General features: G+C 44.2%; 1 protein-coding gene across 5 annotated transcripts; it reads right to left on the bottom strand.

Annotated features, from left to right (window-relative positions):
* Positions 1–3,335: 3,335 nt before the first annotated feature.
* LOC139547654 (ubiquitin conjugation factor E4 A-like) lies at positions 3,336–26,200 on the bottom strand. Of its 5 annotated transcripts, none has more exons than XM_071356633.1 (21): positions 26,090–26,175; positions 25,312–25,377; positions 24,131–24,302; positions 23,638–23,808; positions 22,675–22,787; positions 22,182–22,334; positions 21,158–21,317; positions 20,404–20,606; positions 20,000–20,191; positions 12,728–13,061; positions 12,464–12,590; positions 11,625–11,932; positions 10,189–10,321; positions 8,201–8,391; positions 7,984–8,084; positions 7,720–7,833; positions 6,926–7,100; positions 5,495–5,675; positions 5,052–5,199; positions 4,800–4,957; positions 3,336–4,543 (listed from the first exon to the last, which is right to left on the bottom strand). In XM_071356633.1, the coding sequence occupies exons 3-21, from the start codon at positions 24,258–24,260 to the stop codon at positions 4,408–4,410; spliced, it is 3,228 nt and encodes a 1,075-aa protein (XP_071212734.1). In that variant the 5' UTR covers positions 24,261–24,302; positions 25,312–25,377; positions 26,090–26,175; the 3' UTR covers positions 3,336–4,407. The 5 variants fall into 5 exon arrangements, 4 of the variants coding, with proteins under 4 accessions (XP_071212734.1, XP_071212736.1, XP_071212733.1 ...); XM_071356635.1 differs by having other exon boundaries at positions 25,312–25,598; positions 25,642–26,160; XM_071356632.1 differs by lacking the exon at positions 25,312–25,377 and having other exon boundaries at positions 26,090–26,200.
* Between the last annotated feature and the right edge of the window lie 1,511 nt (positions 26,201–27,711).

Genomic DNA, 27,711 nt, shown 5'->3' on the forward strand with positions numbered 1-27,711 from the left:
GCATCATCTGTGGATCTGTTTGGGCGGTATGCAAATTGGACTGGGTCTAGTGTTTCTGGGATAATGCTGTTAATGTGAGCCATGACCAGCCTTTTAAAGCATTTCATGGCTACAGATGTGAGTGCTACGGGTTGGTAATCATTTAGGCAGGTTACCTTAGTAATCTTGGGCACAGGGACTATGGTGGTCTGCTTGGAACATGTTAGTATTACAGACTCAGACAAGGAGAGGTTGAAAATGTCAGTGAAGACACTTGCCAGTTGGTCAGCACATGCTCAGAAAACACATCCTGGTAATCCATCTGGCCCTGCAGCCTTGTGAATGTTGACCTGTTTAAAGGTGTTACTCACATCGGCTGCGGAGCGCGTGATCACAGTCGTCCTGAACAGCTGATACTTTCTCATGCATGTTTCAGTTTTACTTGCCTCGAAGCGAGCATAGAAGTGATTTAGCTAGTCTAGTAGGCTCGTGTCACTTGGCAGCTCTCGGCTGTGCTTCCCTTTGTAATCTGTAATAGTTTGCAGGCACTGCCAGATCCATCGAGCGTCGGAGCCGGTGTAGTACGATTCGATCTTAGTCCTGTATTGACGCTTTGCCTGTTTGATGGTTCGTCAGATGACATAGCAGAATTTATTTTAAGCTTCCGGGTTAGCGTCCCGCTACCTGAAAGCGGCAGCTCTACCCTTTAGCTCAGTGCGAATGTTGCCTGTAATCCATGGCTTCTGGTTGGGGTATATACGTGCAGTCACTGTGGGGTTGATGTCCTCGATGCACTTATTGATAAAGCCAGTCACTGATGTGTTGTTCTCCTTAATGCCATCGGAAGAATCCCGGAACATATTCCAGTCTGTGCTAGCAAAACAGTCCTGTGGTTTAGCATCTGCTTCATCTGACCACTTTTTTATAGACCGAGTCACTTGTGCTTCCTGCTTGAATCTTTGCTCGTAAGAAAGAATCAGGAGGATAAAATTATGGTCAGATTTGCCAAATGGAGGGTGACGGAGAGCTTTGTACGCTTCTCTGTGTGTGGAGTAAAGGTGGTATATACTTTTTCCCCCTCTGGTTGCATTAAAGTCCCCGGCCACTAGGAGAGCTGCCTCTGGATGAGCGTTTTCCTGTTTGCTTATGGTGGTATACAGGTCATTGAGTGCCGTTTTAGTGCCAGCATCGGTCTGTGGTGGTATGTAGACAGCTACGAAAAATAGAGATGAAAACTCTAAGTAGATAGTGTGGTCTACAGCTTTTCATGAGATACTCTACCTCAGGCGAGAAAAACCTTTAGACTTCCTTAGATAACATTCACCAGCTGTTTACATAAATGCATAGGCCCCCGCCCCGTGTCTTACCAGAGGCTGCTGTTCTGTCTTGCCGATAGAGCGTATAACCCGCCAGCTGTATGTTCTTAATGTCGTTTCAGCCACTCCTGCATTGTCTTTGCTGTGTGCTTAGGGTCATTATCCTGTTGGAAGGTGAACCTTCGCCCCAGTCTGAGGTCCTGAGCGCTCTGGAGCAAGTTTTCATCAAGGATCTCTCAGTACTTTGCTCCGTTCATCTTTGCCTCGATCCTCTCTAGTCTCCCAGTACCTGAAAAACATTCCCACAGCATGATGCTGCCACCACCATGCTTCACCATAGGGATGGTGCCAGGTGTCCTCCAGACGTGATGCTTGGCATTCAGGCCAAAGAGTTAAATTTTGGTTACATCAGACCAGAGAATCTTGTTTGTCATGGTCTGAGAGTCTTTAGGTGCCTTTTGGAAAACTCCAAGCGGGCTGTCATGCACCTTTTACTGAGGAATGGCTTCCTGCTGCAGAGATGTTTGTCCTTCTGGAAGGTTCCCCCATCTCCACAGAGGAACTCTGGACCTCTGTCAGAGTGACCATAGGGTTCTTGGTCACCTCCCTGACCAAGGCACTTCTCCCCCTTGGTTTTTGCTCTGACATGCACTGTCAACTGTGGGACCTTGTATAGACAGGTATGTGCCTTTCCAAATAATGACCAATCAATTGAATTTATCACAGGTGGACTCCAAGTTGTAGAAACATCTCAAGGAGGATCAATGGAAACAGGATGCACCTGAGCTCAATTTCAAGTCTCATAGCAAAGGGTCTGAAGACAAGGGGTCTGAATACTTTCCAAAGGCACTGTACTTGAATAAAAGGAAGGGGCATGGATCAGTAAACCAGTCACTATCTGTGTGACCACCATTTGCCTCATGCAGCGTGACAAATCTAATTTGCATAGAATTGATCAGGCTGATTGATTGTGGCCTGTTTAATATTGTCCCACTCCTCTTCAATGGCTGTGCGATGTTGCTGGATATTGGCGGGAACTGGAACACGCTGTCGTACACGTCGATTCAGATTATCCCAAACATGCTCAATGGGTGACATGTCTGGTGAGTATGCAGGCCATGGAAGAACTGGGGCATTTTCAGCTTCCAGGAATTGTGTACAGAGCCTTGTGACATGGGGCCGTGCACTATTGTGCTGAAACGTGATGGCGGCGAATGAATGGCACAACGATGAGCCTCAATCTCCTCACGGTATCTCTGTGCATTCAAATTGTCATTGATAAAATGCAATTGTGTTCATTGTCCGTAGTTTACGCCATCCCATACCATTACCTCACCGCCACCATGGGGCACTCTGTTCACAACGTTGACATCAGCAAACCGCTCGCCCACTCGTATGCTCGGTACAGTTGAAACCTGGATTCATCCACGAAGAGCACGCTTCTCCAGCGTGCCAGTGGCCATCAAAGGTGAGCCCACTGAAGTCAGTTACGATGCCAAACTGCAGTCAGGTCAAGACCCTGGTGAGGACGACAAACACGCAGATGAGCTTCCCTGAGATGGTTTCTGACAGTTTGTGCAGAAATTCTTCAGTTGTGCAAACCCACAGTTTCATCAGCTGTCCGGGTATCTGGTCTCAGACCATTCCCCAGGTGAAGAAGCCGGATGTGGAGGTCCTGGGCTTGCGCGGTTACACATGGTCTGCGGCTGAGGCCAGTTGGACGTACAGCCAAATTCTCTAAAACTACGTTGGAGGCAGCTTATGGTAGAGAATTGAACATTCAAAGGAGAAAGGCTCACTAACAGGGATGTAAACAAATGTCTGCTCATTAAACATGTGACCAACACTTTGCATGTTGTGTTTATATTTCTGTTCAGCGTAATTGGATAGTGTTGGTTGGTAAAAACCTTGTTCAGTTCCTAATACACCATACAATTATCCTTATGTTATGTGAACTTTAGTACTTAATGAATGAGTATTGGAAATAAATGAGTTATTGCCTGTTATTAGGCTACTGGAAGAAGTAATGCAAAAGATGGATACTGTAACACATCAAAGCTTTTTATTTATTAGTACATTCAAAATACATTGACAGTTAAAATATTGCATTATAATTTCACTCGGGTAATCATCAAGTTAGTAGATATACCACATACAAATGCATGCTATCAAATGGGTATTCTTTCACACATGTTCTACTCATTTCTTCAGCAAATCACACTTCACTTTGCATTAAGTCACAAATTCCAAACAAGAGCAACTCGCACAAGTTACAAACTGCTTTGTAAATAACCAAAGCAAGTGACACCCCAACTCCTACATTGTCCATACCATCTCTTGTTTAGGATATAAGACATATCCATTGACAGGGCATTTGATACCACAAATGCAACAAAGACAATATAATAACTTGAAAAATGTCTGGTCAATGAAATTAAAGCAAGGCTGGTGGTTTTAGGCACCGATTCTTTAAATTAAGATTGGTTTGCCCACGTTTTATTACAATGGGTATTATATGCTTGCGTAAGAAATTATTTCAATTGTAAATGCTAAATAACGTCAGATAATCTTGTTTAGGTTCGTAGATGGATGGTGCCTTATGGGTACCTTATGGGTACTATAGAGACAAGGGGCAATTAATAAGACATATGACATTTTCTTGTTCTGAAGTCCAAGTTCTACTTTTAAAATATAAAACATTTGGCAGAGCTGATGATCATTTAGGAATTGCTAAACGATTACTGTCCAGTTAGACCAGTGGTTCTGACCAGACTGCAACCACTAATGGTAAACAGCATATTCTCTGTAGCAGGGCGCAGAATTCTGAAACCACCATAGGGCACATGAATGTAGCAGTGCAACTCGGTTTTCAAATTGCACCACTACCTGCTCTCTTGACAGTTTTTGAGACCTGGGATCTTCCATTGACCAGTGACGGTATTTGAGTGATGTGCTCTGCATGAGAGGGAGATACCAATGTCTCACGTGGTTTGAAGTCCAAAGCTTGAAGGCAAGCACACATGGAGATGAGTCAAAGTGGAGCATACTACTGTCAGTAAGGAGGTGAGGGAAGGTATGGTACAGTCATAGTTTGTTTGAGAAGATCCCAGGGCTAGCCACTAGGGCCCATCTGCAGCCGCTCCTGCTTATGCTGGGCCAGCCACTGTAAGATCTGTTGCTTCCGCTCCTCGTTGGGCCGGATCTGGTCCATGGTGAGTGGGCTGCGGTTGAACGGGTCTGTCTGATCGCTGTAGGGAAATGAAAATTGATACTCAATATCGTACAAAAAAACTTGATCTCGGGCCATATATTTCAAGCCGCTCAAAGTAAGACTGCTGATTTAGGACCAGTTTTGCCTTTTAGATCACAATGAATAAGACTACATGGACAGGGGGGGGGGGACCTGATCCTAGATCAGCACTCCTATTCTGAGATGCTTGATGCATGCAGTCCCTGGAATAAACCAGCAGCACGTAGACATACTACTGCTAAGGGATCACTCACCTGAGTAAATGCCGTGCTATGGTCGAGCGATCAACCGTGACATTGGAGGAGGGGAGCAGCACAGGGTCGAGCATCAGTGTGGACATAATGGGGTCCAGGAAGTCGTCTGGGGCGTCCGCGTACGTTTCCTCATCCTGCAGCTGTTGGTCTGCATGAGACTAAGACAGGAGACAGGCAGTAGTTATTCATTTAGGGTTATGGTATGGAGAGGGCATAGTGGTACAGTGTAATGTGATTTTATACAGATCTAACCTTTATTTTGTCAGCAAGGAGACCGAAACCCACAATAACTTCTCCGGGCTTGTTGATCTTCTTCAGGACTCGGACAGTCTGAGAGAAGAGCGTGGGAGAGTAGGAGCGCCCGTCTTTTGGGACAGTGGCACAGAAATTATCTTCATCACTGCCGAAGACAAAACAGACATGGTTAGAGTCACTAGAAACCAAATAGCCACCTTATATGCCACACATGGATACAAATTGTACTTAAAAAAAATAAAGGTTCAACTAATTTAGCTATGCTTGCCTGGCACAATTGAACCATCCAAAACATGCAAACACCACCCACCTGGCACTCCAGGCAAACGCTCAAAATATTTGATCGACTGAAGTACAGATGGAAAAAGCAAGTGAATTTCAACCCCGAAAAACTTCTGAGCCTTGTATTAGCCTTGAAATACTGCCTTTTTGAAACCTACCCCAGGTTAAGGTAGATGGTGCAGATATCGGAGACCAGTTGTTGAGGCTTGAAGTCAAACTCGCTGAAGTCTTTCACCTTCAGGGCACCCATCTTGGGGCCAACCAGGTGCTGCAGGAAGTGGTTGAGCATGGAGATGATCCTCTCGGCCATGAAAGGGTGCACAAAAATACCCTTGATCTCTGGGATATCATGGAGAGGGAGAAGCGAGCAGGAGTTTCAATATATTCATATATACAGAGTGTACAAACACCTGCTCTTTCCCTGACAGACCGACCAGGTGAATCCAGGTGAAAGCTATGATCCCTTATTGATGTCACTGGTTAAATCCACTTCAAATCAGTGTAGAAGAAGGGGAGGAGACCGGTTAAATAAGTATTTTTAACCCTTGAGACAATTGAGACATGGATTGTGTATGTGTGCCATTCAGAGGTTGAATGGGCAAGACAAAATATTTAAGTGCCTTTGAACGGGGTATGGTAATATGTGCCAGGCGCACCAATTTGAGTGTCAAGAACTGCAACGCTGAGCCTCCCGGGTCGCGCAGTGGTCTAAGGCACTGCATCGCAGTGCTAGCTGTGCCACCAGAGATTCTGGGTTCGAGTCCAGGCTCTGTCGCAGCTGGCCGCGACCGGGAGGCCTATGGGGCGGCGCACAATTGGTCCAGCGTCATCCGGGTTAGGGAGGGTTTGGCCGGCAGAGATATCCTTGTCTCATCGCGCACTAGCGACTCCTGTGGCGGGCCGAGCGCAGTGCACGCTGACCAGGTCGCCAGGTGTTTCCTCCGACACATTGGTGCGGCTGGCTTCCGGGTTGGATGGGCATTGTGTTCAAGAAGCATTGCGGCTTGGTTGGGTTTCGGAGGACGCATGGCTCTCGACCTTCACCTCTCCCGAGTCCGTACGGGAGTTCCAGCGATGAGACAAGACTAACTACTACCAATTGGATACCATGAAATTAGGGAGAAAAAAGGAGTAAAAAATATAAATAAAAAAAGAACTGCAACGCTGCTGGGTTTTTCACGCTCAACAGTTTCCCATGTGTATCAAGAATGGTCCACCACCCAAAGGACATCAAACCAACTTGACACAACTGTGGGCAAAATTGGAGTCAACATGGGCCAGCATGCCTGTGTAACGCGTTTGTCCTGACAAATTGAGGCTGTTCTGAGGGCAAAAGGGGGTGTAACTCAATATGAGAAAGGTGTTCCTAATATTTTGTATCCTCAGTGTACAACACAGTGCCATCAAATATAAAGTATTGCCATTTACCTTAAACAGGGCAAACTCTTAATTCTGCTCAATGAATTGGACAATGATGTCTAAAAAAATATATACACAAACACCCATAGTTTGTGTAGCTCTAGGTAGAGACGCATGTCCAAGACATTATCCACTCATTGTTATCCATTCATCCTCCCTCTCCAACTAACCCGATGTGAGGAAAGCCAGTGTGCCGATGGTCTCGTTGGACATGATGTTATGGAAGCGTGCCAGCTGTCCCAACATATGCAAACTGGACTCCTTCTCCCTGAGGGCATCAGGAGCCAGGCCCTCCCACTCATCATGGTCCTTCTCCAGCTGCAGAAGCTTAATCTTGCTCAGGTACTACCACAGAAAAAGGACCAGATCAGAGAGAAGTAGTGAGAAAAATTGGGCCTAGTTTAAAACGTAGGATCTTCGGATAAACCAGGGAATACACAACTAGATTCAGCCGAGGGCCAATTTCTTCTTGAGCGGATAGTCAGGCGGCCGGAACATAATAATAAATTATTTGTAGACTGCAAATTGACTGCAAGAAGCCCAAACAGACATATTTTATTTAAACATAATCATTTCAAACCTTGCTTACATTTGTACACGATCACATATACGGTAACTCTCCATTGTGCGTGGGAATACTTTGGAACAGATTTCCAAAATGAAAACCAATTGGAGCTGATTTGCGGATGTTTTTAACAGTCTTTTAGGTCCCCCAAAAAATGAATAAAAAGATAGATCAGTAGAGGCTGGTGAGGTGAGGACGACTCATCGTAATGGTCGGAATGGAATGGTATAAAACGTATAGAAACCATGTGCTTAATACCATTCGTTGATTCCATTCCCGGCATTACAATGAGCCCGCCCGCCGATTTAAAGTGTCATCAGCCACTACTGAGATGGATATAAGTCAACGGTAGGAATGTCCTTTTCATAAAACGAGAGCGAAACGCTGACAGTTTCTCACCTGTATAGCTTCGTCGAGTAGGAAGATGGCGTCGTTCATCAGGAGATTCAGATACCGCAGGAAGAGTGGAGGATTCATGGCCTCGAGGTTCTCGGATGCATAAACAGCAAGACTCTGAAGTAAACATTCCACATAAGAATTTCGGGGCGTTATGGTGCAGAACTGAAAAACCAATAGCCGTGTGTTTTCAGCGGTCTTCAATAAGGACTACTCTAAATGTGGTACCATCTAAATAACTGAGAGAAAAAAGGGAAACAAGCTTGCCTTAATGCTCTCTCTGTAGCTCTCCTTCCCCCACATGTACTTGAGGATGGGATACATAGGTCTCCTGTAGTTGAACTTCTGTTCAAACTGGTGAGGGTCACCTGAGGAGAAAAGTCAATAACATACAAGTCACATGCATGCACTTGAGCTTCATTACAAAGGTTTAGATTCTAACACACACAAACGCATGTGCGCAAGACACACACACTAAACCCACCAGTGAACTCAATGTCCACAAACACAGCAATGAGTGCCTCAGCCAGGTGAGGTGCATGGTGGTAGGAGCAGAAGACCCTTTGACGCTGGAACATGATTGGCTGGGCTGTGCCAGCCGACACCGGTTCCATGTGGGGCATCACCGCCTCCAGCACCTCTGCCAGCTTCGCCCGCAAATGAGGGTTCTTCATCCTGGGAACATGGGTAAAGAGTAACACAATAGGAACATCGATGAGTCCGAATGGTAGACGCATAAAACCCTTAGGAATATCACATCCAGAAGAGTGACTGTTGTAACAGCCAATGGCGATCCACAATTGAGATAAACAGTCCTCAGGGTATTGTACACTACCGTTCAAATGTTTTGGGGTCACTTATAAATGTCCTTGCAGAATTAATAGGAAATATAGTCAAGACGTTGACAAGGTTATAAATAATGATTTTTAATTGAAATAATAATATCGTCCTTCAAACTTTGCTTTCGTCAAAGAATCCTCCATTTGCAGCAATTACAGCCTTGCAGATCTTTGGCATTCTAATTGTCAATTTGAGGTAATCTGAAGAGATTTCGCCCCATGCATCCTGAAGCACCTCCCACAAATTGGATTGGCTTGATGGGCACTTCTTACATACCAAACAGTCAAGCTGCTCCCACAACAGCTCAATAGGGTTGAGATGATACTGTGCCACTCCATTATAGACAGAATACCAGCTGACTGCTTCTTCCCTAAATAGTTATTGCATAGTTTGGAGCAGTGCTTTGGGTCATTGTCCTGTTGTAGTTGGAAATTGGCTCCAATTAAGCGCCGTCCACAGGGTATGGCATGGCGTTGCAAAATGGCTTGATAGCCTTCCTTCTTCAAGATCCCTTGAACCCTGTACAAATCTCCCACTTTACCACAACCAAAGCACCCCCAGACCATCAAACTGCCTCCACCATGCGTGACAGATGGCGTCAAGCACTGCTCTAGCATCTTTTCATTTCTTCTGCGTCTCATAAATGTTCTTCTTTGTGATTCGTACACCTCAAACTTAGATTTGTCTGTCCATAACCCTTTTTTCCAATCTTTCTCGGTCGTGTCTGTTCTTTTGCACATCTTAACCTTTTCTTTTTATTGGCCAGTCTGAGATATGGCTTTTTCTTTGCAACTCTGCCTAGAAGGCCAGCATCCCGGAGTTGCCTCTTCACTGTTGACGTTGAGACTGGTGTTTTGAAGCTGCCAGTTGAGGACTTGTGAGGCGTCTGTTTCCCAAACTAGACACTCTCATGTACTTGTCCTCTTGCTCAGTTGTGCACCGGGGCCTCCCACTCTTTCTATTCTGGTTAGCGCCAGTTTGCGCTGTTCTATGAAAGGAGTAGTACACAGCATTGTACGAGTTCTTCAGTTTCTTAGCAATTTCTTGCATGGAATAGCCTTCATTTCTCAGAACAAGAACAGACTGACGAGTTCCAGAAGAAAGTTCTTGGTTTCTGGCCATTTTGAGCCTGTAATCAAACCCACAAATGCGGATGCTCCAGACACTCAACTAGTCTAAAGAAATACAGTTTTATTGCTTCTTTAAATCAGAACAACAGTTTTCAGCTGTTCTAACATAATTGCAAAAGGGTTTCTAATGATCAGTTAGCTAATTCAAGTTTATAATTTTAAAAGGCTAACACAACATGCCATTGGAACACAGGAGTGATGGTTGCTGATAATGGGCCTCTGTACGCCTATGTAGATATTCCATGAAAAATCTGCCGTTTCCAGCTACAATAATCATTTACAACATTAACAATGTCTACACTGTATTTCTGATCAATTTGATGTTATTTTAATGGACCAAAAAATTTGCTTTTCTTTCAAATAAACAAGGAAATGTATAAATGACCCCAACATTTTGAACAGTAGTGTATGTACCAGGATACATTAATATTATGCACAAACATTTGGCCTGGTACTGTGTGTGCGCACGGGTGAACTCAATGCCTCCCCCTCTTTCCCCTACCTCTCCACGTTTCCCATGAACACAGTGATGAAGTTGAGGACCTGCTCCAAGCTCTCGGCAGAAGACTCCAGGACCTCGTCGGCAAAGCGGCGGAGGAAGACAAAGAAATCTCCCAAGTTCTCCGCAAAGAACTCTGCAGACGTACAAGAATCCTTTTGATAACCAACCCCTCTTAGTAGTCTTAATAAACTATCTACCAGAGGAGGCTGGTTGGAGGGGCTACATGAGGACGGGCTCTTTTAATGGCTGGAATGGAGGCAAACACGTTGTTTCCGTGTGTTTGATGTTTCCATTAATTCCATTCCAGCAATAACAATGAGCCCGTACTCCTATAGCTACTCCCGCCAGCCTCCTCTGCTCTCTACTTGTGTTATTCTCTCACAACTCTTCTATAGCCCTGTCATTGTGCAAATTATTATTTCTTTTTGCTGTTATTTAGCACAGTGGTTCCCAACCTTTTATGAACCGTGGCACATCTTGATGGGATAAAACAATTCTGTGGCACACCTAAAATGGCCCTATTAATTAATATTGTGGTAACGACCTCCATCTTATCGGATCCTTACTCCAAATCATCTATTTTCCGTGACAAACATTATTTTATAGATTAAAATGGGGATTATTTGAACTATTTTTTTTATAGTACCTTACTGAGGACTCATTTGTGTGTACCCCTTTAAGAGGGTCCCGCAATATGTGAAAAACCAAAAACAAAAACTCTGTTAAAATAGGTCTGAAAATGTTAAAGGTTTGAGCTAGAGACGAGCGCTTTTCTGCATTGTAAAGGTGCAACCACAAAGCCCACTCCAATTTGCATCCGTTTGTTTCTATGGCAGAGGCTGTGATACAGCTACGCCTAAATCAGACTTGCCTGTGCTAAATGGTTCTCACAGGCGAAGTAAAATGATACAAATGACTTTGTTCGTGATGCGTGCCCCTCAAAAAAGATACAAATGTTACAACAGCCTGTGCGAACTGGACCTGAAACCACAATACAGATAAAACCATGGGCCATTCAATGTATTATCTGAGCGGCACCGCTGCTCCCACTCCACAGGTCATGTTTATAAGTGAGTGTTCAACACAATGATCAAGATTAGGAAGCCATTTACGGCACACCTGGTTGAAAACCACTGATTTAGCACCTCTATTGTACGCACTGACCGCAAGTCAGCATACGAGCATCTGTCAAATGACTGAAAACGTGACGTCAAGGTTGATGGCGCAACATTGAGAAGACTGGCAAAAGTTGAGTTGTTGATGGCCTTTTCTACTCCTGGGGCGATTGGTCTAAGTAAGTAAACAAGCAAGGTTGACGGAACGCTTTACCTGCAATGACTGGGATACTTGGTTGCCTTTCCTACCGTAGTTAAATACTCTGACTAAGTCGCAAAAAAAAGGGTCAAAATGACAAAGCGGGAGGGAGGGGTAGCAACCTGGCATGTGACAGAGCAGGCTGTTGTGTAGCGGTGGCAGGGGGAAGGAGAGCTGGGCGTGCTCGGGCCCCTGGTTGCTGAGGCCCAGTTGAACCAAGAGTGTGGCGCTGGACGCCTGCAGGTTGAGGCAGCACTGCAGCATGCCCGGCTGGGTGGCTGCTGCCTTGGTCGACAGGTAGACCGTCATGAGGCGCTCAAACTGCTCGCGGAGCTGCTCGGCCGCCGTGCCGCCCGTGAGCTGGGCCTCCCGCCACGTACCCTGCAGCCGGTGGAGCGACTGGTTCATCTTCACCATCTGCTCGTGGAGTCTAGGGAGAAGCAAGAAGACACAATACAACTTTCTTAACCATATGTCACAGTGAACACTTGAAATTTGTCATGGTCCAGTTCACAACGTTAGACACAGTACATATTGCTCAGCCGTTATGAAGGATAACACTGAGATGTTATCACAAGTCTAGTCCAAGGGCCAGATCGAGCCGACTCCTGGACTTAAACCCATGCTCAATGGAGAACCTCCACTGAGAGGTATTTTGTGTGTCAAGGAACAGGCTTAATCTAGGTCAGAAAAACAGCACCAAAGGTATTGTGTACTAACACGGTAAGTAGAACTTCCTTCATGCACAAACCCAAAACCAAGTAATATACTAATGTTCATCATATGGATACAGCATTGCTAGGTCAGGGGTATATTCAGTGAGGAGATATGTTCACATATTTGCAGATAGAAAAGCATTGAATAGACCGGACATGATTCCCTATTCTACTTGAAAGACAATCATATCTATCCTATCATTTTAATTATATCTAAATGTTCTGTAACGTTGCCAGTTAGTTACCTGTGGAAGCCCAGGTGAAGGGTCATCTGGGTGAGGATGAGGTTCTCAGTGAGGAGGCTGTACGACTGGGCGTACTCCACCGACTGCTGGGGGGGAAGGGGGACAAGACACGTCTCTTTGTCCAGACCTAATGATCAATGAGAAAATGATAGGTTCATATTTACTAACATAAAATAGAGAATCAACTATGTAAAAAGGACATCCAATGATCCATACCCACGTGCACGTATATACAAGAGTGCACATACAAACATGCACACAAACCTCTGGCATGCACGTTGCGGTTGTGCCGCTCCTCCTCGCTGAGCTCCTTGAAGGCGCAGTAGGTGGGGTTGAAGGTGAGCAGCTTGGGCGAGCGCGGTCGGCAGAAGGGCTGGCACAGCTTGAGCAGCGCGGCGCCCAGATTGAGGAAGAAGGCGTCTGAGGCGTACATCTGGAAGTAGATCTCGGGCATCTGGTTGGCCCAGATCTTGGTGCGCCCGGCGTTGGCATGCAGGCAGCCGCCCAGCCAGGAGAGCAGCAGGTGGCGCGTCTCACCCGATTGCTGCAGCAGGTTCTTCAGGAGCTGGTGCAGCTTGTCATGGAACTGGCCCATGAACTGGGACGAAAGGAGGACAGGATATGTCAATAAGTAGACGGGAGCAGAGTATGTGAGCGGAGTTGAGCGGTCTGAAATCCCGCTCATCACTCACCGGCACTCCAAGTCTTTTCCAACCGCTCCGCTAAAAACGTCTCTGAGCTCAAAAACTGCTGATCCAGATTGGCTACATTTATTAAAATCCCTATATTATTTCAAGGCTATAGCCTACAAATAAATAAATTGTGAAGCACTTGCGAGTGCGACACAAATTCTGATAGGGACATAAAGCACTCAAAAAAACATTTTGTTGTATTAAACCATAAGTCTATAAATTGCATATATAGGCTGTGACTTACTTATAATTAAATACAAATTCTATACACACAAAGTGCCAGTCAAAAGTTTGGACACACCTACTCATTCAAGGGTTTCTCTTTATTTGGACTATTTTCTAGGTGTGCCTTGTTAAAAGTTAATTTGTGGAATTTATTTCCTTCTTAATGCGTTTGAGCCAATCAGTTGTGTTGTGACAAGGAAGGGGGGGTATACAGAAGATGGTCTTTTACCAAATAGGTCTAAGTCCATATTATGGCAAGAACAGCTCAAATAAGCAAAGAGAAAGGACAGTCCGTTACTTTAAGACAAGAAGCTCAGTCAATCCGGAAAATTGTGCAGTCGCAAAAACCATCAAGTGCTATGATGAAACTGGCTCTCATGAGGACCGCCACAGGAAAGGAAGACCCAGAGTTACCTCCGCTGCAGAGGAAAAGTTCATTAGTGTTACCAGCCTCAGAAATTGCAGCCCAAATAAATGCTTCACAGAGTTCAAGTAACAGACACATCTCAACATCAACGGTTCAGAGGAGACTGCGTGAATCAGGCCTTCATGGTCGAATTGCTGTAAAGAAACCACTATTAAAAAGGACACTAATAATAAGAAGAAACTTGCTTTGGCAAAGAAACACGAGCAATGGACATTAGACCGTTGGAAATCTGTCCAAATTTGAGATTTTTGGTTCCAACAACCATGTATTTGTGAGACGCAGAGTAAGTGAACTGATGAACTCTGCATGTGTGGTTCCCCCCGTGAACCATGGAGGTGGTGGTGTGATGGTGTGGGGGTGCTTTCCTGGTGACACTGTCTGTGATTTATTTAGAATTCAAGGCACACTTAACCAGCATGACTACCACAGCATTCTGCAGCAACACACCATCCCATCTGGTTTGCGCTTAGTGGGACTATCATTTGTTTTTCAATAGGACAATGACCCAAAACACACCTCCAGGCTGTGTAAGGGCTATTTGACCAAGAAGGAGAGTGATGGAGTGCTGCATCAGATGACCTGGCCTTCACAATCACCCGACATCAACCCAATTGAGTTGGTTTGGGATCAGTTGGACTGTGGAGTGAAGGAAAAGCAGCCAACAAGTGCTCAGCAAATGTGGGAACTCATTCAAGACAGTTGGAAAAGCATTCCTCTTGAAGCTGGTTGAGAGAATGCTAAGTGTGTGCAAAGCTGTCAAGGCAAAGGGTGGCTACTTTGAAGAATCTCAAATATATTTTAATTTGTATAACTTTTTTGGTTACCAACTGGCAGGTGTCTTCACTGACATTTTCAACATGTCCCTGATTGGGTCTGTAATACCAACATGTTTCAAGCAGACCACCATAGTCCCTGTGCCCAAGAAAGGCAACCTGCCTAAATGACTATAGACCCGTAGCACTCACGTCCGTAGCCATGAAGTGCTTTGAAAGGTTGGTAATGGCTCACATCAACAGCATTATCCCAGAAACCCTAGACCTACTCCAATTTGCATACCGCCCAAACAGATCCACAGATGATGCTCTCTCTATTGCACTCCACACTGCCCTTTCCCACCTGGACAAAAGGAACACCTACGTGAGAATGCCATTCATTGACTACAGCCCAGCGTTCAACACCATAGTACCCTCAAAGCTCATCACTAAGCTAAGGACCCTGGGACTAAACACTTCCCTCTGCAACTGGATCCTGGACTTCCTGACGGGCCGCTCCCAGGTGGTGAGGGTAGGTAGCAACACATCTGCCACGCTGATCCTCAACACTGGAGCTCCCCAGGGGTGCGTGCTCAGTCCCCTCCTGTTCTCCCTGTTCACCCACGACTGCATGGCCAGGCACAACTCCGACACCCTCATTAAGTTTGCAGACGACACAACAGTGGTAGGCCTGATCACCGACAACGATGAGACAGCCTATAGGGAGGAGGTCAGAGACCTGGCCGGGTGGTGCCAGAATAACAACCTATCCCTCAACGTAACCAAGACTAAGGAGATGATTGTGGACTACAGGAAAAGGAGAACCGAGCATGCCCCCATTCTCATCGACAGGGCTGTAGTGGAGCAGGTTGAGAGCTTCAAGTTCCTTGGTGTCCACATCACCAACAAACTAACATGGTCCAAACACACCAAGACGGTCGTGAAGAGGAAGAGGGCACGACAAAGCCTATTTCCCCTCAGGAAACTAAAAAGATTTGGCATGGGTCCTCAGATCCTCAAAAGGTTCTACAGCTGCAACATCGAGAGCATCCTGACTGGTTGCATCACTGCCTGGTACGGCAATTGCTCGGCCTCTGACCGCAAGGCACTACAGAGGGTAGTGCGTACGGCCCAGTACATCAATGGGGCTAAGCTGCCTGCCATCCAGGACCTCTACACCAGGCGGTGTCAGAGGAAGGCCCTAAAAATTGTCACTGACCCCAGCCACCCCAGTCATAGACTGTTCTCTCCACTACCGCATGGCAAGCGGTACCGGAGTGCCAAGTCTAGGACAAAAAGACAGTTTTTACCCCAAGCCATAAGACTCCTGAACAGGTAATCAAATGGCTACCCGGACTATTTGCATTGTGTGCCCTCCCCCCCCAACCCCTCTTTTTCACACTGCTGCTACTCTCTGTTTATCATATATGCATAGTCACTTTAACTATACATTCATGTACATACTACCTCAATTGGGCCGACCAACCAGTGCTCCCGCACATTGGCAAACCGGGCTATCTACATTGTGTCCCGCCACCCACCACCCGCCAACCCCTCTTTTACGCTACTGCTACTCTCTGTTCATCATATATGCATAGTCACTTTAACCATATCTACATGTACATACTACCTCAATCAGCCTGACTAACCGGTGTCTGTATGTAGCGTCGCTACTTTTATAGCCTCACTACTGTATACAGCCTGTCTTTTTACTGTTGTTTTATGTCTTTACATACCTATGGTTCACCTAATACCTTTTTTGCACTATTGGTTAGAGCCTGTAAGTAAGCATTTCACTGTAAGGTCTACACCTGTTGTATTCGGCGCACGTGACAAATAAACTTTGATTTGATACATGATTCTGTGTGTGTTATTTCATAGTTTTGATGATATCTTCACTATTACTCTACAATGTAGAAAATAGTAAAAATAAAGAAACCCTTGAATGAGTAGGTGTGTCCAAACTTTAAACTGGTCCTGTATATTTGCACCCATCTCAGTGAACTAATCCATTGCGGAGGCCTAGCCAATTTATGCTTGATTCTAAAAATGTGGTCGGATGTTCCATATGGAGGGTGTGACGCAATTGCGGAGCCTCCAGAGGTATGAAGAGGCCAAATCGAGCTCTGTACATCGACAGGCGCCTCCCAAATGTTGTAACAATGCGGAGGGCACTGTATAGCACCGCATTGACATGATTGGTTGACGGTAGGTGGGGGCGGTACATCCTGTATAAACACAAACTCACTTCTTTGACAACAGTTCTGCACTGCTCCGCGAAGCGCAAGAAGTATGAATCCACTGACTTCTGCTGAGGCCATTGTTGCCCTGACGTTGGATTGACCATGTGCCCAGATGCACTTCTCTCTCCAGAATGCGCTCAATCCCGCCAATTTGTGCACAGTATTGTTTCATAACTTCACTGTGTGAATTGTTTGCGTTTGATTGTTAGTGTCTATGAAGTGCCCATTACATATATCACCAGTTGTACATTTATCGTTAATTCCTAATCTACAATGTTTGTTACTTAGGTTACAGTCATTTCTTTTAATGCATTCAATATTATTCCAGTCTTCCTGTTCTCATTGTCTGAGTGGACACATTGTTTGCAGAGTGCACAACCTATGCTACACTTGTGAGAAACACATTTTGGTTGATTTAATTCCATTTACGAGGCTACCTGGCTTGTGCGCAAATGTAGGCATATAAATGTGCCCATTTGGGGATCTGATAGTATTTCTGATTGGCTTAACGCACCACCACTAATGACCTGTGGAGCTTCTCAAAGTAATGTTTTCTTCACCTCAAACAGCAAGCAAACAAAGTCTGTTTTTACATCCATTGAGAATTCTCATACTTCCTCAATGTATCTGAAAAATCTTTCCAGCCCTCTCCCTTTCGATGACCACTCAGCATGAAGGGGAAAAATTGAATGCTCTGATCCAGTGGAAACGTCATAAAATAGGCTTCTTATCAGTGCTCGACTTGGACTGAAATAGGTTCCGGTACTCATTTTGGGTGCTGGTACTGTTGAAATTTGGATGCAGGAGCTCCACAATACTTTGAAACTAATATTCTGTAAGACTAACAGGGTTTGAGGTGCCGGTACTCAGCTCCAGTGAGCTCCTGCCCAAGTCAAGCATGGCTTCTTATCCCTTGCGCAAATAGCCTACAGCTGTGTATTCGCTAGCACAGTCTGTGAGCCGGACCCAATGTTCAAGTTCGTTGCAGACAGGCCATGTGTAGCCAATGTGATTTATAGGATATTTATTTTTAATCTGGATATTTTCTACCTGCAGGCTGCAATGTTTTTATTTGTTGGCTTTATGTAGGTTATTTTTTTACATAGATGGCAATGGCTATAGAAGTTACTTTTTAGGTTTGTATCATTTTCATTTAGATTGAGATCATTTTTGATTAACCACAATTTGAGATATGAAGACGTTATAAATTAAATTAAACTGTCATGAAAATTTGCATATGAAAACCATACCTGGCACGCAGATCGGTAGAAATTGTAAGATAAATTGGCATCCCACATGAGAAAGATGGCTGACTCCTTGTGTAGCCTATTACTGGCAAAGCCAGCAGGAGCAGAAGGAGAATAGTTGGGTCAGGTTAAGTTTTTCATTTCTACTGGTTGGCTCTGGCGCCCTCGAGGCATCAAACTGTAAGCTTAAAGCATTAGACAAGCTCAATGCACATATTTGATTTTATAAAAACACATAAGGTGTGCTCAATTGATTGGTCGAAAGAACAGACGACTTTCGGTCGATCAAGATTTTTATTTGTCTGGGACAGCCTCCTTGAAAGTAGGAATATGCTAGGCCTATTGGACCAAAATAAATTATGGCCTATTGTATAGATAAAATAACAACAATGAAGAACACTTCAGAGATCAGATTTTTACTTGAGAAATACTTTGCTACAATGACACACTTAGTTACCTACCCACCTCGTTCCTTTATTTTAGCATGTGCACGTAGTAAGTACACCATCATGATTCGTTAGTTGTGGACACTACATCACCACACAGCACCTGTGTGTTTTATCAGTTCCTTTATGAAAATGTTTCACAAACTCCATGACAGTAGCTAAAGCAAGGGGCTATAGCAGCACCCAATAGACTACAAATGCATGCTGGGTCGGGCCTGCCCAGAGCTCGTGAAGTGAGCGCTACTGAATCTCTCTCCTGGAACGAAATTGGAGTGGGTAAGACAGCCGATGCTCCAGCCTTTGGGAATCTCGCGCCGCACTCCAGTGAAATTAGGCACACTCCGCTCCAGCTCCACTCACATAGTCTGGCACGGGAGGTGATCACTTAACAACACTGTAACCTACACTTGTTATTCTACTGGGGTGTTTATAAGATCTTGTGGTGAACTCTCTGGACAAAGCCCCATGTTATGTTGTCAGTGGATAATTTTGGCATGACATTTCTTGTTAAATTCAGATTTAAAAAATACCCCTGAATGCTATGATACCCTGTTATTGTCTGAAACCTATTGAAGTGGTATTTAGAACAGGGGTGCTCAAACTTTTGGGCTTGGCGTGGCTATGTTCCTAAGGTTAATAACTTGAATATGTTTCAAACGACTTAAAGATGCACTATGCAGAAATCCCTCCACCAGTTCTCCTAATTTCAGTTTGTGACAAAACAAGCAAGTATAGTGTAGCGAATCATTGTACCATCTAAACCGCTGCGGAATATATTTTCCATAACCAAAAATATTGTATTTTCAGCTGGTGTAGAAAACCAAAAGACGCAAAAATGAAATTTAAGACTGGAAGCATAGAAATAGAGCACATAGAACAAATCTACTGCTTCTTAGACTTGCTTTCAACAAGAATGACAGATCTATAACTTACATTTCTATGTGAATTTGGTTGGATACCCCAAAAAGTTACATATTGCAGCTTTAAATATGGTGACGATATTGGAAAGTTCAGGAAAACCTCAGGGAAACTCATCAGGCAGAAGTGCCTCTAGCCTTTTGGGGTGGAACAAAACATTTTAGTGCCTGCCTTCTTGGCAGTAGATAATTGCATAATTATTATGCATTGTTAAAGTAACATTTTCAGCAATTCTTTACATTTTGGCATGCGGTGTAGAGAAAATGTTGCTGTTTTAAAACTAATTACATGCAATTCTACAAATTCTGCCATGGGGTAGAGAGAAAATGTTATAGCAAAATGTGTAGAATTGCAGGATATTATGAGGTGAATAATTGTTTTTGCAGTTTTAAAGCAAATTTCCTGCTATTCTACACATTGTGTAACTTAGACTAAGCTAGTGTCTGACCATTGGCAGTAAGCTAGATGTAGGCCTAAGTGGGGTTTTGGAGACACAGAAGACGAGAAGGTTAGGGGTCCGTCCCAAATAACACTCTATTCCCTATATATAGTGCACTACTTTGACCAAAGACTCTAGTGCCCTTACCTGGTGTATGTTGGACTCCTGCACCTTCATTTCCTGTGGACTGGAGCGTGATGGGTTGAGGAAGAAGCCGTGACCCTCCACCACTCCCGGGGTCTTCAGCAAGCAAGAGATACTCAACACAGTGCCAAGGAGGGTCTTCTGATACTGAAGCCCATTGTCGGGATCTTTGGGTTGGATGTGCTCCACCAATACCTGGAGGAAGGCAATTTGAAGTATATTAACAAAGAGTAAACTACTTTTGAGATCAAGGTTGTCTATCTCAGACATATGAATGCAGTTGTAAAAATAATAATAATCTTGTTATGAATAGAATACAATAGAATAGTACAGAATATAATCAAGTAATAATCATGGTTGTACAAAACAGTCCAGAGGAATGGTGACGATGCATTACGGCCCCTGACCGTAGCGATATCTTTTTGGCGGCTGAAGTAGAGGAGCAGGTCGAGGTAGGAGAAGAGCAGCCGCTGGCAGAGATCCAAGTCTTTCACACGGCCTTGGAAGATATCGAGCACGGGGCCGATCACCTCGCTGAAGGTGCGCACCTCCTGATCAGCCAACAGGCCAGCGATCACCTCCTCCATGAACTCCACCACCTCGTCCAGCTCTGCAACGCACAACAGAAAGCACACTTAATGTCAGGGTTTTTCTTGGCTCAAAAAGGGGCTTAGGTATAGGTAAGTAAAAACCTGGTATAATAGCCCTGTATAATGCAGAAAAGATGCTGTACTTTACAGAACAAGACGTGTACAGGGTTTTTCCTGGCTCAAAAAAGGGCTTAGGTATATATAGCAGAAAAAAATAACCTGTATATATAGCCTACACAGTTCAGTAAAGTATACTCTCTGTATTGTACAGGCATCTTTCCCACCCTTTTCTGGACACAAACCACACGCAACATCATCAGGACCTTATACGACAACACACAGCAAAGTGAGGCTATTATGCACTAATAAATACAGATAGACAAGTTCAAACCAGTCTAAACCAGTTCTTTCATCAGCGGGTGCAGACTAGACTAAGTTACAGCACATCCTGTCTTGGGAGGCCTCAACAGTTGATACCTGAGCAGCAAACACCACTTTCTTTGGCTACTGAGATGGAACAGAACCGGGATCCTCAGACAGTCGGGGGGCTTTAATAATTGAATGGACTCACGGGCTCCGCCGACTCCCTCTAGCAGCAAATCCAGTAGCTGCTCGTACACGTTCTGTCTGATGTAGATCTCGGGGGTGAGCAGGACCGTGCGTGTGTTGGACACCGCCAGGTTCTTACAGCGCACTGCGTACGACAGCAGCTTCTCCGGTACTTTGGTGACCTGAGGGTGTGTAATGTCAGGAGGGAGCAGGGAGGTTAAGAATTTGTCACATCATTGTCAGCAATGGAGCACAAACTAAACATGCATTATTTAGCCTATATGCAGATTGAAATTATCTAAAAATAAACAGCAGATTTAACCTTAGACAGGTCATTCATTATGTTCAGTAAGCCTATTTACCTTGTCACACTATTTTGCTTTACATTGTCCCATGCAGCACGGTTTAGACAGTGTACAAAACATTAGGAACACTTTCCTCATATTGAGTTGCACCCCCCCTTTTGCCCTCAGAACAGCCTTAATTCGTCGGGGCATGGACTCTACAAGGTGTCGAAAGCGTTCCACAGGGATGCTGGTCCATGTTGACTCCAATGCTTCCCACAGTGGTGTCAAGTTGGTTTGATGTCCTTTGGGTGACGGACCATTCTTGATACACATGGGAAACTGTTGAGCGTGAAAAACCCAGCAGCGTTGCAGTTCTTGACACACAACCGGTGCGCCTGGCACCTACTACCATACCCCGTTTGAAGGCACTTCAATCTGTTGTCTTAACCATTCACCCTCTAAATGACACACATACACAATCAATTGTCTCAAGGCTTAAAAATCTTTCTTTAACCTGTCTCCCCTTCATCTATACTGATTGAAGTGGATTTAACAAGTGATATCAATAAGGGATCATAGCTTTCACCTGGATTCACTTGGCAAGTCATTGAAAGAGCAGGTGTTCCTAATGTTTTGTACAGTCCGTGTTTGCCTTTTAAAACTGTCCTATACAGCACACTTTTCCTGACTGAATTATGTCTGGGAATTCGTGGAGAAAGAAATTAGGAATGAGAGTGAGTGCTGTGTATGTGACCCCACCTCTTCCTTGGCTCTCTGGTAGCAGGCGTAGAGGAACGGTATGGCGGACTTGTCCCCAGCGTCTCGGTCGGCAGAGAGATTTACAGCATTACACGAGGTCATGTAGATGAGGTGGTTTCCTGGCTCCAGCATCAGTAATCTGTTGAAGAGTGCCTGATATAAAAAAAAAATATATAAAAAAAAAAAAAAAAAAAAAGAACTTAGCCAACATTCTGTGCTATGAACTTCATGTACTTACTTACTGATCTCTGCTTCTTGTGGAGCATATGGTCTCTATGAACTTTGTTCACTATGCATTTTTCACTATTCCATCTTCTTAGAGTAGACGATACACTGTATACTTAATAGGCCTAGTCCCCTGAAACTACAAGCCAGCGAGGAAATCGGTATGAGAAGAGGATACAGTACATGTGGATCTTATGGCATCGAGGTCAACTGAGCTGACCAGCGAACAGTTCGCCACCACCATTACCAATGTCCAGTCTTATTGTACCTGCTCAATGTTGTCCATGTCCAGCCAATCTTGACCGTCCATCTCAGCGGCCATTTCCTCCAGGAACACACAGCGTGGAGGAATCCCATTGCCTCCTCTCAGACTGGGGTCACCTGAGGTCAAACAATAGTTCATGTTTTACTTTTCACTTAGAGCAAACACGGTCATTCATGACTCATTCCAGCATCTAGTTTATGAGTATTGAGCTGGGGTAAGTCATTTACTGTTTACTGGATAGCCCTGAAATGGAATCCTAAGAGAGGCCAGCGGTCCAGCAGCACCAAAGAGCACGAACAGATTAGATTAAGACTAGAAATGGACAGACAGGGGCTCCGTCATCGGGGCACTTTCATGGCAGTCAGTGAGGGATGATGAGCGGGAAAAGAGGAGGCGGCGGACAGTAATCTGGGACCTGTAGACCCCCTTGATGACACAGCCTGAATCAGCCAGTTGGCTGATGCCAAGCCGATCACGCTCTGTCTAATCTAGTACGCACAGTGACGGCGTGAAGAAAAGACCGCCAGGAAGGATGGTTGTACTGAATCCCCATGAGTTGAAGAAAGAGTTGAAGAAAGCTGTAAATCACACATTGACCACGCCTCAATACAGCACCTCAGATCAATCAACAGAAAACAGAGGGGAATAAAGAAGGCAGTCAAAATTGGGGCCTGGTTATTAAAACAGGGGGATGTTGATGGGTGATTAATCAAGCCATCGCTTGTGTATGGGCACACAAAGGGTTGCCTGGGAAACAGACTGATTTGCTATAGTTCATACCACTACGGTACATCATATAGACCCAGCCAGGCAACATTAAGGGTTGTTGACATGACAACAAGATTCAGTAAACTAGAAGGGACAAGTGGCATCACGCTGCCACTCCAATGGAAAAAGGTGTCCTAAATGAAGAACAAACACGGTGTAAAAGCCCTAATACGCTCCAATCTAACTTCCTGCACTCACTGTTGTCCAAGGTGATGAGGAAGATCCTCTGGATCATGTGGTTGATGTTGAGCTGCTCGCACAGCTCCTGCCGCGACAGGAAGGAGCGGCTGATCTCGGCCACCGAGTCGTCATTGTCCTCGATGCTGTCCGAGTTCTCCGACTCGGACTGACTTCCCTCCGAGTCCTCCGCTGCAATACGAGATAAGCCAGCAAATATAAGAAACCGCATGAGGTCATTGTCAAACATCAAGTCAGTGAGCGTGCTGCATCATATCAGTGGTGTTTAAGTTATACAGACAGGCTATAGCCTATATAAGTGGCACAGTGAACCATTAGAGCTGGAGTGGCCACGTGGTTTTGCAGGCCTTTATTCCAACCCAGCACTAAAACACCACCAATTGAAATAATCAAGGTCCTGCCATGCAGCCGATTAGTCAGGTCATATGTGCTAGAGCTGGGCTGGAGCAAAAGCCTGCGTGCCCTGTAACTCCTCCTTGGGAGGGTAACTCACAGGGTGGTTCGCCATGGTGCAAAGGTGGTTTCTGGCCCGATGCAAACTGCTTGGCGTCGGCGAGGGAGCTGAAAAGGGCAGCGAAGGGGTTGCGGGAGATGTTTCGGTTGTTGTTGCCCTGGTCAGTCATCTCACTGGAGCATAGACTCCATCAACAGGTGCTGGCACCAGCCTGGACAGAGAGGTACACTGTGGTATGGAACACTGGACTAGGTGAGTTCAAACAAATCTATAGAAGTTGTTTCAAGTGTGTCAGTCTGTGAGGGCAATCAGGGGATGCACGGGAACCCAGACTCTGAAATCCCGAACCTGTTTGCTAACGATCCACTCCTTATATGCTACTCTGTGTCAAGGAGTGCCAGGGAGTGGAATGATAACTCAGAACAGACTGGTACCCCCGAGGCTAAACCCAGACAGTGTGCAGTTTCATTCAGGCCAGAGGAATAACAGAAACCCAATGTTAATTCGTGAACCACAGCCTGACTGGTTAGCTTATTGACAGGGCTCTACAGTGCTACCATTTTGGGGGCATAAGATCCCAAAATATTTTGCTGTGCTACCTGGAATTTTGGTAGCACCAGTGCCCCAAGAAAAAAATAAAAATCCCCCAGGTAATAATTGTTGTATTGAATTCTTTGCTGTCCCTCTGCTCACAGCCTCAGTGGCATTCAAACGTGGTGGCACCGAAAGAAAGGAAAAGGGAGAACTTCTCTAGATGAGCTTCAAAAGCAGCTAGGAATCATACAGGCTATATCTCAATCTTAAAAATGTTTTTTTTACTTGTGCTCCTAAACCCTGTATTTTAACATATAAAATGTATTATATAAACCCATTGATTCTTGAAAAGTATTACATAATGCCCCATGAGCTTAGTTCAACTGTCTTACCCCATCAGAAGGCAAAACATAGCTTGCTTTTCCAATGTTTGTAAACAGAGTAAATGTAAACAAACTCTGTATAGCCTCAAAACATGGTTAAAACTATAACGTTGATATCTAGTCTGTCCTTGCAGCCATAGCTCTGTCTATACATTTGTGGTTATATTTCCCCAGACCCATCTCTCAACCTTTGACGGAAACTGTGGCGGGGACCATTCTTTGTTATTGTTTCAACTGTGGATTGCTGCTGTAATACCTCAAATATTTTTCATTAAGCTCCTACATATCTTTGTGTGCTCCTACATTTTTCAAAACGTAGAACCCGTGTCACAGTAGAGTCCTGATTGAATGCCGATGTTTACTGTTTTACTGAAATAAAGGCAGAAGAGCACATGTGTTACAGTACAGAGTCCTGAATCAATGCGGATGTTTACGGTTTGACTGAAATAAGGCAGCATAGACAGACTGCCAACAGATGGACGTCTTCCATCTTACACTTTTATTTTGCATAATGTAAGTACATTATTATCATCATCATTATGATGCGTAGGAAAGGGTCTGTCAACGTCAAGTGGTGGTAACCTGGACACCTGTAACATGCTAGTTAGTCGCAAGTGGTGGTAACCTGGACACCTGTAACATGCTAGTTAGTCGCATAGCGGGTTAGATTGCTAACTAACTAGCTAGCACCTGGCTAGCTAATTAACGAGCTGTCAAGTGATGATGTAACTATATCACAACAAACGAATTAAGTGATGTGTTATTTGAAGGAAGGGCACATAGCTAACTAGCCACTTATCTTTCGATAACTCGAATCAATTGCATAATAACTCAATAAGCAAGCTGATAATGTAGCTAGCTAGTTGTCAGTGAATCACCGGTTCCACTCAAGTAGCTAGCTAGCTAGCAGTCGCCGTATTTAGCTGGCAAGCTAGTTAACTTTACGCTAGCAGATGGACTGCACATGATCCAGGTAAGTTGTCAAGCCCGCTGTACTTTGTCAGTTACGGTGCAAAACTTGACTCTTTTGACAGATGTCAAACAAAAAAGCAGATATTCAAATGTCGGAATATTGTCATACCTGAAACAACAGCAGATAACGTGTATTTCAATTAGCTAGAAAAGCTTTCTTTCCTCTGCTTTGGTTCTCGCACCGCTGTGAAGCAGGCAGGGATAACTAAGTACGTCCGGGTCACGGATCGTTATAACTCTTCACAATAAATGTCCCGTCCTGTATAATTTGTCAATTCATAATTCGAACGAAAATGATGGAAAATGTGCACAACTATCGATATATTATATACTAGTTATCATACAAAGAATAATACAAAGTATTTCTATAAGATATGTAATTTATTTGTTTGTTCTCTATTTGTTCAAGCCTAAATGGTCAACAATGTTTTTTGTGTGTGTACTCCTATCATTTATTGCACCGTACAAAATAATCTGTACATTGTGTCGCAGTAAAAGAGGGGTCCATTCTAATCAGGAGCACTTTTAGTTTCCAAATCCACAGAGTTTACACCCAGAGGAGCGTTGCTTGTAGTGGCCCATCAACTGAAATCCAATAATTTTTTTCATATTGGATATACATATTGCACCATACAAAATTATCTGTAAATTGTGTCACAGTAAAAGGGGGGTCCAATCTACTCAGGAACACTTCTAGTTTCCAAATCCATAGTTTACTCCCAAAGGACCGTTGCTGCTCATTTGGTGGCTTTTATAGAGTGGCCCATCAACTTAAATCCAATAAAAAAAATTGTGCTTTTGTACATGTCTTCTGTATCAGATTCTACTAATCAGTTTATTAGTACAAACATGTTTGGTAGAACTGGGCTTAAACAAAGGCTTGCACACCTTGCGGTTCCTTAAGAGCAGGTTGGACCAGAATAAGTACTAGTTCCTAAGTCTGATTATTGTAGGTTTGGCTATAAATAGTTTTTTGTTGTTGTTGTAATAAGCCCCTATTTTTACAGGTATTTTAACATACATTTCCATGTAAATAGTTTAGTTATTGTTCGTGATTCGTTTTTTTACAAGAGGTTGCTCGATTGTCTTAAATGCGATCATGGAATTTTTTTAACAGTTTCTCCAACATTGGCTTAAATGGGTTTTTGTTTTTTCACTTCCCTTTGGAAAATAGATATTTCAAAGTAGCATCAAATAAAAATGAGCATTGACATTATTTCTGTATCCATGTGTCATCATGTTGTGTCTTTACTGAAATACAACTTACTTTAAATGTTGCATTCATGTTCATCAGCAACTCACTTAAGGAGCATTTCCACACCTGGATTGAGAAATCACTTGTCCATTATTATTTTCAGAATTCTTCAAGCTCTGTCAAATTGGTTGTTGATCATTGCTAGACAACCATTTTCAGGTCTTGCCATAGATTTTAAAGTAGATTTCAGTCAAAACTGTAACTCGGCCAATCAGGAACATTCACGGTCTTCTTGATAAGCAACTCCAGTGTAGATTTGGCCTTGTGTTTTAGGTTATTGTCCTGCTGAAAGGTGAATTCATCTCCCTGTGTCTGGTGGAAAGCAGACTGAACCAGATTTTCCTCTAGGTTTTTGCCTGTGCTTAACTCCATTCAGTTTTATTTTTTTTATCCTGAAAAACTCCTTAGTCCTTACGATTACAAGCACAGTCTTTTGTCCTATGGCCCCCGGCACATATCTCACACCTTGGAATCTC

Source organism: Salvelinus alpinus, chromosome 21 (genome assembly GCF_045679555.1).
Source record: "Salvelinus alpinus chromosome 21, SLU_Salpinus.1, whole genome shotgun sequence".
In the NCBI taxonomy this organism is placed as follows: Eukaryota; Metazoa; Chordata; class Actinopteri; order Salmoniformes; family Salmonidae; genus Salvelinus; species Salvelinus alpinus.

Coding starts and splice junctions, on each gene's coding strand:
- LOC139547654 (XM_071356632.1), bottom strand. CDS start 24,260: ATGACTGACCAGGGCAACAACAACCGAAACATCTCCCGCAACCCCTTC. Junction 22,788..23,637: donor CCTCATCACCTTGGACAACA/GTGAGTGCAGGA, acceptor GTTTGACCTCAG/GTGACCCCAGTCTGAGAGGA. Junction 10,322..11,624: donor CCTGCTCTGTCACATGCCAG/GTTGCTACCCCT, acceptor GTACGTCTGCAG/AGTTCTTTGCGGAGAACTTG.